A 9308-nucleotide genomic window follows, 5' to 3' on the forward strand; every position below is an offset into this window, starting at 1 on the left:
TTGAATGTTCTGCCTGTAGGCATGCTACACCACATTTTGATTGGAATTTGGATATTATAAAATGTTCTTTTAATTGCATAGAGGGCTCTTCTGGCCTTTTTCTTTTAGTGCATTCACTGCCAGGCTGAAACTCCCTGAGGCTGTAATAGTTCAATTCAGTTCATTTTGTATAGCCCAAAATCACAAAATACAAATGTGTACTGCACCGAAGACGGAGGAGGGATGACTCCAACCTTTTTTCTTCTGCTTCCATGTCCTGTGAACAACAGGCACCATCGGCAACTGGAAGAATCGCTCCATTGTGGCCCAGAATATGTATACATATACATGTATACACATATGTATACATATACACGTATGCGTATGTATGTGTATATACATACATACATGTGTATATATACGTATACATACGTGTGTATATATACACGTATACATGCGTATATACATTATATATAAATATATATAATAATAATATATGTATACATACATGCGTATATACATATAAATACTATATATATATATATAAATTATATATATATATATATAAATACATATATATATATATAAAATATAATATATAAAATATATTATATACACACACAAATACATATATATTTACATACACACACACCTTCTTCCACTCCCCTCCAGATGTGATATATACGATATTGCCCTTTTCTGGCCAAGCAACAGCAGGCCTGTCACCGTCAAACAGCACCAGAGCCGAGTCACAGCTTTATTTCGTGAATTTAATTGTTCAGGCATAGAAATGAACACTAGTTGTATTCAAGAGGATTCCCTCTCCAACTGCTGTTAAGAGTCTTTCAAAGATCGATGGTCAGGTGATGGTATCCCAGAGAGGAGCACGTGTGCTTCAGTCCTCGTCACTCCCCATGTCTAAAGGGTCAAAGTCGGGGTCGTCCTCATCCAAGTCCAAGTCCTCAATGTCCTGGAAGAGTGACTCGTCTACTTCCACGTTGTTCCCAGCTGCGGAGGAAGAAACACAAACTGTATGAGAAGTGGCGTGTAGCGACATCGGTGCGTGTCCTCTCGTTTACAAGCCTCCAGTTCGCCATTTAAGTGCCAATTTACTGTATTGTAGCAATATTTCACTAAGTAAACATTGTTTGATGTTCTCACTCAACAATATAGTACAATAAGCGCATGATGTAAAACACTCACTTTCTTCCAGGAACTGAATGTCAGACGTGTCCAGGTTGTGGTCCGTCTCAAACAGCTGTTTACCTGGAGAGGTGCACATCACATTCTCTTCAGCTCTTTTCTTTTTCAATTCTTTGAACGTCTTTAAGTCACAGCGTCGAGAGTTTACCGGTGAGTTTGATCTTCCCTCCCTGCTCCTCCTCTTTCTGTTCCTTCCTCCTCAGCTCAGCCATCTCCAGCTCAAACTTGGCTTTCCACGTCATGAAGTTTTCAATGGTGACCACCGTGCCCTGGAACAACACCTGACACACACATATCCTCATGTGACCACATGCATTCCTTAGAAGGAAACTGGGGTATCTTTCTAAAGGAGAGCGGGCAAGAAGCAGCTCTCAGTGGACGTGCGTCTGCAGCGCTCTCCTCTCGACTCTGGACCACTTCCAAGCACCGCTGTCCTCGTCAGTCCCCAAACAACGAGAGCAACGGGTCTGAAAGGATTTGTGATTTATTGATTCATGCTCCCCACCTTCTCTGCTTCCTCTGCCTCGGCCTCTTTCCGCTGTTTCTCCTCCTCTCGTCTGTTTTTCATCAAGTCCACGATCTCGTTGAGTTTCTCCTGAACGGCTGTCACCAGGGTGAAGATCATCACCATGCCCAGGTTTTCTTCTGCCTGCAGCGGAGCACAGAAAACACCTTGTCACACGACATAGTGTAGTTATGAATATGATCATCAGACAGCAGCTAGTTACACGTTCTCGGCTTCTGATTGGATGAATTTGCTCTCCGGGGACCATAACACATTTGGATGAGTTCCAACAAAAGCCAAGACCCATAATCACATGTTTATTCATTGAATTTGCCTCACAAATTATTACCCTCATGTCAAATTTAAATCTGAATATGACACTTTTCCAAACAAATGTTACAAAGTACTTCTATATACAAATATATATATTATAATGCGTAGAGGAACCAGTGTTATGATGCAGCAGAATTCAGACCCAGCTGTAGCTGTGAAAGTTGCCTCAGACTCTGGCAGGAATACAAACATCAAGTTGAGACAAAAAACTAAAAGAACTTTGCAAAGTCCTCTAGCGAGCCCGACTGGATCTCTTTGGCCGAGGTCGGTTCTGGCTCTCAGCCCGGTACGCTTGGCCCACCTGATCGAAAGAGACTCCGGAGACATTTTTCTGCTTATTGGCAGCTCAAATCCAAACACAACACACTGAACAACTCCAGTGCGACACAGGACAGGTTGACAGACCAAATCTATGAAAATCTATGAAGCTGATCTGGACAGACCTGCTGCTGCAGTAAGGTGAGGATGTCCTCCCCGTCGACCTCTTCCAGGTTCTCCTGGGAGTGGATCTCCCACAGCGGAGGCTCATCAGGGTATTTCTCTACGTACGTGAACTTCAGCGTCGCTTCCACGACTGCGGGAAGAAAGCAGACTTGGAATATGACGTTTATAGATTTACACTTCCCTGAGGGGCCTTTACATGCTCGTTCACTCACACGCCTTCTGCCTTAATATTAATGACTATAAAAAGGTAGGATGTCATCATGGTGGTCCTGGATGGATGATACATGTACACACCCACATATCAGTGTACTCACTTTCCCCATTTTCATCTGCATCCGATGTCACAGTGACGGTGAAGCTGATGGGCTCGTCTGAAAGTACTACACACAGACACACACAGTCATGACGTCATCTGGACAGTCAATGCCGTCATTCTACAACGACAATAACATGAATACAGTGTAATACAGCGATTGATGCACACACTCCTTGTTCTGCTCTCATGTATCCACAGGTGAGGCCCGCTGCACAGCCTGCCTCACCCCTCTGCGTGTCTCACCCCTCTGCCTGTCTCACCCCTCACCACTGGCTGACGAAGGAACATTTCTCTTGCAGTAAATGGCCCTGCCAGCCAGCTAGCCGACGCGCTGCTTGCTAGCTCGCGCCGCGGTGTCTCATGCAACATTGGGGGGGTTCCCACCTGTGAAAGAGTCCGGGTAGATGGACTCAATGGCTTCCAGCTCGTTCCTTTGCTCTTCGGCGTAGTCCGTCATCTTCGCGTGGCTACAGGTTATCTGGAAGTTGGACAAATCATCACCGCTGCGTCCAAGCTAGCTGCTGCGTGCTGACACGGGGCTGATCGATGCTCTCGGTACTCGGACCCTTTGGTCTGATACCGGTGTCGTTCCCGACATGCTCTCGGTGCTCGGATCCTTTGGCCTGATGCCGGTGTCGTTACCGGCATGCTTCGTTTAGGGGAAAGACTGCTGCTGACCATTCGGACACTTGGTCGGAGCAGCCACGTTGATCTTGTTCATGGATCCTCCCCCGATACATGAGACAGCGATAGCGGATCGATTGGTTGGGTCTGCTGGCGTAATTCAGAGGGAATGCGACAGTGCCGCCAACTGGCAAATGTGGAAACTGCAGGAGAAGAGCGATACATATATATATATATATATATATATATATATATATATATATATATATATATATATATATATATATATATATATATATATATATTGAAATAATATATATCATATCATAGCCAGTAAAGGTATTTTCTCTTTTATTTCCAGCCATATGTCATGAATGCCTGCATTATGCATGACATATGTGCTGTGATGTATACCTAACTTGCTTTTCTTTAGTGGAATAACCCTTTAATGAACCTTCAATCTGCAAACCTGACAGGTCGGAGTAAAGTGAGCTGTCAGGTCTGCTGCTGCTGTCTGGATGCTCTGCCACTCTTTTTTCAGCAGGTCAGTGGTTAAACTGTTTATTGGAGGAATTTAGGAATAGATCAAGCGTTGTTGGCCTTTTTACCATGGCATATATGATTGAATGAAACCTTAAATGTGCAAATTAATTAATGACCTTATGTGCAATGTATCTGTGTGCAATATGATGAATGTGAAATGTCTTCCTTACAGTGTGATTTTTTTCCTCTTGTTTCTTTTAAATATATACATATGCGATTCTTTTTTATCCATTGTTAACTTTTTATTACCAAACGGTTGTGTATTGGCAGTTATAGACCATCATTGATTGTAGTTTATTACTACTGCACTTTGGCATTCTTTTGTGAAGGTGTCATATATTCAAAAACCCTTGCGTCACCAACACATTGCACACGAAGTCCATTGTAAAAGCGTTTACATTCAGAGCAGCAGCAGACTCTTAATGTGTGAGGGCTTTCCTTTCATGCATGTGCACATTATGAGGCAGTGGAACGGTTTCTACTTCTAAACCGTCTACCTGTCTCTTGGACCCCATCCCAACGAGGCTGCATAAAGACGTGTTGCCTTTAATTGGCACCTCTCTGTTGGATATTGTTAATGTGTCTTTGCTAACAGGCCGTGTACCACATTCCTTCAAAGTAGCTGTAATTAAACCTCTCCTGAAGAAGCCCACTCTTAATCCAGATGTGTTGGCTAACTACAGACCGATCTCTAACCTTCCCTTCCTCTCTAAGATCCTTGAGAAAGTAGTCGCAAATCAGTTGTGTGACTTTCTACATCAGAATAGTTTATTTGACTAGTTTCAGTCAGGATTTAGAAAACACCACAGCACAGAGACAGCACTGGTGAAAATAACTGATTGCATCAGATAAACTCATCTCTGTACTTGTTTTGTTAGACCTTAGTGCTGCGTTCGACACCATTGATCATGACGTCCTTAAGGAGCTTGTAGTACCATATTGCCCCACTAGAGAGCTGCGCTCACTAAATGTGGGGCTACTTGTGGTTCCTAGAGTCCTAAAAAGTAGGATGGGAGCCAGAGTCTTCAGTTATCAAGCTCCTCTGTTATGGAACCAGCTTCCACTTTCAGTCCGGGGGACAGACACAGTCACCGCATTTAAGAGTAGACTTAAGACTTTCCTCTTTAATAGTGCTTATAGTTAGGGCTGAATCAGGTTTGCCCTGGTCCAGCCCCTTGATATGCTGCTATAGGCTTATAGGCTGCTGGGGGATGTTTTAGGATACACTGAGCACCTATCTCCTCTTCTCTCTCTCCTTCTGTATGAAGGCATGTCTCTTCATTGCACATTACTAACTGTTCTTCTTCCCCGGAGTCTTTGTGCCTTCTCGCCTCACAGGGTCCATTGGACCTGGCTGTGTCTGAAGCCGATCCTGGTTCCTGCCTCCTGCCCCATGTCTCCTTGCCCCTGCTTCCTGCCTTGGATCTGGCCTGGGTTCATTCGTTTTAATGCTTTGTATGATTTGATCGTTTTGGAGCGGCTTAAAGATTCCGTTCCTCGACCACATCGTTACATATCTAAGTGAACGTAAAGTCAAGACGGTGGCAGAGGCAAGACGGTCCACCTCGGCCCTCAGCCCAGGGAAAATGAAGCGTCTATATGACCGGAGAGTAAGCTGATGAGTCTGTTGCAGGGCCGGTTAAAGAAACGCTGGGTAACTTGGAGTCCTTGTTTGGGCACTTGGGCAAAGGAGCATTTTACAGAGTTGACTGGTCTGATTACAACCATTTGTGTTTGTTTAGTGACGTGTCCAACTCAAACACATTTGATAGAGCATGACATTGACATGGGTCGGGCGCAGCCAATCCGCCAGCATTTTCACTGGGTGTCAGAACAGAAACGCAGAGTAGTGATTTAATTACCCACACATGCACTGCATTGCTGATGACTGATAGCTCCACTTTAGTTGGTTTGACTTGTGTTTTTAAAAATAAATTGCTCTTTGTTAGCAGGCCGCTCCTTTGCCTCCCTGTTTGTTGCTGCGGGTCGTGATAGTAGTCATTGTGTGTCTCTGTCGTCATTGTGTGTCATTGTGTGTGTCTCTGTGTCGTCATTGTGTGTGTGTGTGTCTCTGTGTCCTCATTGTGTGTGTCTCTGTGTCGTCATTGTGTGTGTGTGTCTCTGTGTCGTCATTGTGTGTGTCTCTGTGTCGTCATTGTGTGTGTGTGTCTCTGTGTCGTCATTGTGTTTCATTGTCTGTGTCTAAAGAGTCACTAAAGGATTTTCTTCCAGATCCAGAATCAGTTGTTATGGACTCAGTTCTCAGACCCTCTGGCTGTATTCCCTCTCATGTAGTGGGCGTAACTTTTAAACCAAGTGGGTGTCGTTGAGTGACGACACCCACTTGGGGACGGCTCAGGTTTCAACTTGTCAGAGTTAAAAACTCAAACGGGCGAGGCGAGCTTGAACTGAAACATTCTCTCGTATTACACACAAATAACAGGAGACACCTTTTGCGCTGTTAGTTGACTTTATCTGCATCCCTTTGTTATTCTTTATTCATCACAAGTTTTTTGGGGGACTTTTTCCTGTTCTGATGTGAGAGTCAAAAGTCAGAATATATATATATATATATATTTTTATTTTTATTTTTTATTTTTTATTTTTATTTTTTTAAATAGCAAAATGACAAAATAGAAATGTCACGCCCTGTTTAAATGTGTCTCTGTGTTTTCTGAGTGCAGCTTCTATCAGTGTGTTAGTGGGTGGACTACATGCAGTGTTACAGGGAGAGGGAGGGCTCGTTGGGATAAAACAGGGCTTATGCCCTTTGTTATTCCATGTGCTGAGAGAAAGATGTACCATTGCATTTGGGTAAATACTTCGGAGTAACAGCTGTTCCAGTCCGAGTTAACAGCAACAGTTTTCCCTCTGTCAAAGCATCTCTGTTTCATGCTCCAGGACCAATACGGGTTTCTTCTCCGGTGCGAAGTCCCTGGTGCTCCTCTCCACGTACTGCTGCAGGGTGCTGTAACACTGCTCGCTCCTGGAGAAGGTGTAGTGGGCCGAGATCTCCTCCCACGCCTTGTGGCTGGGGAAGGGGAACGGCTCGGGGTCCTTGTTCTCAAAGAAGCTCTGCAGGTTTCTCTCGGCCAGCTTGGCGGCGTAGTCCATCGCGAACCTGTCGAAGCAGTCCTTCTCCTTCTCCACGTAGCGCTTCCAGAACGTGAGCTGGAGGTAGCTGACCTTGGAGCGGCAGTTTGTGCAGCAGGTACCGATGAGGCCCCCGAACGCAGCAACGATGATGATACACCAGCCCAGGATCTAAAGGGGACACATCATGCTCATTTTCAGGTTAAAACTTGTATTTTGGGGTTTCAACTTAAACACTTTTTTCTCAAACTGTCGAAAAAGTATGTAAGCAGCCCATAAAACACTGACTGGATCCTACATTTCCCATAATGCAACAGAATCGAATATTTTATCAGAATATCCCAGCCTGGTAAACCCTGTTATCATTTTAACTCCATGCCTCACAATTGTGCTGTGTGTCTAATTGTGTCTAATCTTTGTCACCCAAGCTGAGATAACCCTTATGGCCTCAATATGACATCATCAGGGTTATTTGTCTTCATGCTCGACCTGCATTAACCGGAAGATGGGGAGGCGTGAGGTTCTCTTACCTGTGACTGGGCCCTGAACATCAGCAGCAGCTCCATGCGCTCGTTCTCGGACAGTTTGGACCGGCTGCAGGGCACTTGGGCCAGCTCCCGCTGACACGTCGAGGTCTTGTTTTTACAGAACATGTCCACCACCACGTTATCGTTAAGGCCGCTGATGGCACACTCGTAAAAGGTGCCGTTGAGCAGGGCCACCGAGAGCCACATCACAGGGGCCACGCAAGCCCCCGTGAAGATGCTGATGAACGCCCTGAGGCAGCCAAAACATTTCCCCCGGGGACACAGCTTCATGGGATTGAGGCAGCAGCCGGTGTAGAGCCTCCACAACCCGGTGCTGAAGAAGAGGCCTAAAACCAGCAGCACCGCCGCCGGGCCCAGCAGGAACGTCAGCCCGTAGGCAAAGTTCTGGTTGCGGTTGCAGGGGCACTGAAAGGAAACCATGGAGAAGACTCGCTCCCCGCCTATGGTCAGCAGAGCCATGAAGCTGTAGCCGATGGTGGCCTTCTGGTTCATGATGAAACGCAGAACGGGCTGGAAGTTATCCATGGCGCCAACGGGGGGGGGTTTCACACTCCGGCGAGAAATCAAGCGAAGGGGAAAGACGGAGAGGGAAGAGGTTGAGAGCCTGCAGTGATTCTCTGTCTGGGCCCCTCCCTGTGGCTGCCTCGCCTCTCGAAGGCTCCTCCTGCAGTCAGTCCGACGCTCCCTCCCACACAAAGCCTCTTCCTGTGATCTGTGTGTTCTTCTGATCCAGAAGAAAGACGCTCCTTTTCCCTGTTTTAGACCCAGCTGTATAAAAGTAACAGCTTCACTCCACCCAGCTGTCACTGTATCGAGGAGGCAATCGATTACAAAAAGTAGAAAGTCCAGTTTTTACAAGTCTTTGACGGTCATGTGATCGGAATGCTGCCTGAAGCACTCGCATGCCGGCGAACACAAACACGCCCAATGAACGGAGAGGATATCCCACTTCCGTCTCTTTTCACTGTCATAGGCAGCAGTGGGAAGTGCATCTCTTGGTGCACACTCACACTCACACCAAACCCAACTAACAAAGTCTCAGTCCGGCGTGCACTCGGCAAGGATGCAATCGACAAGTCCTTATCTGGAATGTGCATGCATGAAAAAGACTGATGCAGAGCATCGGTTCATTGTTTTGGAGACGGGAGAACAAACCATTGTTGCAGGGAGACAGGCAGCAGGGTGCAGTGGGGAAGTGATGACATCCTCTTTGTGGTTGTTCCATTCCCAGAAGACTGACACAGGAAGTGGTTCAACGTTCTGTATGAGGCACGTCAGTATCTGCTGCTGCAGTAACGCGTAAATGAAAATAGATCTTCTTTGGATCTTTAATTCATATATTTAGTCAACTTTTTTTTCTATTACTGGAATTTCCAAGCACCAGATTCCCTTTAATCACACATACACACATACACACATACACACATACACACATACACACATACACACATACACACATACACACATACACACATACACACATACACACATACAACTCATCCTTAGGAGCAGTGGGCTGCAGTGAAGCGCCCGGGTAGCCTTGCTCAATGACACTTCAACATGAACTATGGGGAGAGCGGGGATCGAACCGGGTACCCTGTGGTTACAGGACAACCACTCTCCCCCATGAGCTACAGCCACCACATCATGATGTGGTTAAAAAGAATAAGAAAATGTTTACACTCTATTTGAAAAATCAAATACAAATAAAATGTGGTTT

At 45.6% G+C, this 9308-nt stretch overlaps 2 protein-coding genes across 2 annotated transcripts; both read right to left on the bottom strand.

Annotated features, from left to right (window-relative positions):
- Positions 1–735: 735 nt before the first annotated feature.
- On the bottom strand, positions 736–3485 carry rwdd1 (RWD domain containing 1). Its single transcript, XM_034528808.1, has 7 exons — positions 3165–3485; positions 2779–2844; positions 2464–2594; positions 1688–1831; positions 1331–1463; positions 1183–1245; positions 736–987 (listed from the first exon to the last, which is right to left on the bottom strand). Exons 1-7 carry the CDS (start codon positions 3235–3237, stop codon positions 875–877), a joined length of 723 nt encoding a protein of 240 aa, XP_034384699.1. The 5' UTR covers positions 3238–3485; the 3' UTR covers positions 736–874.
- Positions 3486–6417: 2932 nt separating this feature from the next.
- Positions 6418–8724, bottom strand: LOC117728349 (calcium homeostasis modulator protein 5-like). Its single transcript, XM_034529230.1, has 2 exons — positions 7571–8724; positions 6418–7211 (listed from the first exon to the last, which is right to left on the bottom strand). Exons 1-2 carry the CDS (start codon positions 8111–8113, stop codon positions 6822–6824), a joined length of 933 nt encoding a protein of 310 aa, XP_034385121.1. The 5' UTR covers positions 8114–8724; the 3' UTR covers positions 6418–6821.
- Between the last annotated feature and the right edge of the window lie 584 nt (positions 8725–9308).

This window comes from Cyclopterus lumpus, chromosome 25 (genome assembly GCF_009769545.1).
Source record: "Cyclopterus lumpus isolate fCycLum1 chromosome 25, fCycLum1.pri, whole genome shotgun sequence".
NCBI lineage: Eukaryota > Metazoa > Chordata > Actinopteri > Perciformes > Cyclopteridae > Cyclopterus > Cyclopterus lumpus.

Bases quoted from the DNA above. Each gene is read 5' to 3' on its own strand.
- rwdd1 (XM_034528808.1), bottom strand. From the start codon at position 3,237: ATGACGGACTACGCCGAAGAGCAAAGGAACGAGCTGGAAGCCATTGAG. The intron at 2,595-2,778 runs GTGAGTACACTG...TTCTTCCCGCAG, and splicing joins TGCAGATGAAAATGGGGAAA to TCGTGGAAGCGACGCTGAAG. The intron at 1,832-2,463 runs GTCTGTCCAGAT...GCTCCGCTGCAG, and splicing joins TCACCTTACTGCAGCAGCAG to GCAGAAGAAAACCTGGGCAT.
- LOC117728349 (XM_034529230.1), bottom strand. From the start codon at position 8,113: ATGGATAACTTCCAGCCCGTTCTGCGTTTCATCATGAACCAGAAGGCC. The intron at 7,212-7,570 runs GTAAGAGAACCT...TGTCCCCTTTAG, and splicing joins TGTTCAGGGCCCAGTCACAG to ATCCTGGGCTGGTGTATCAT.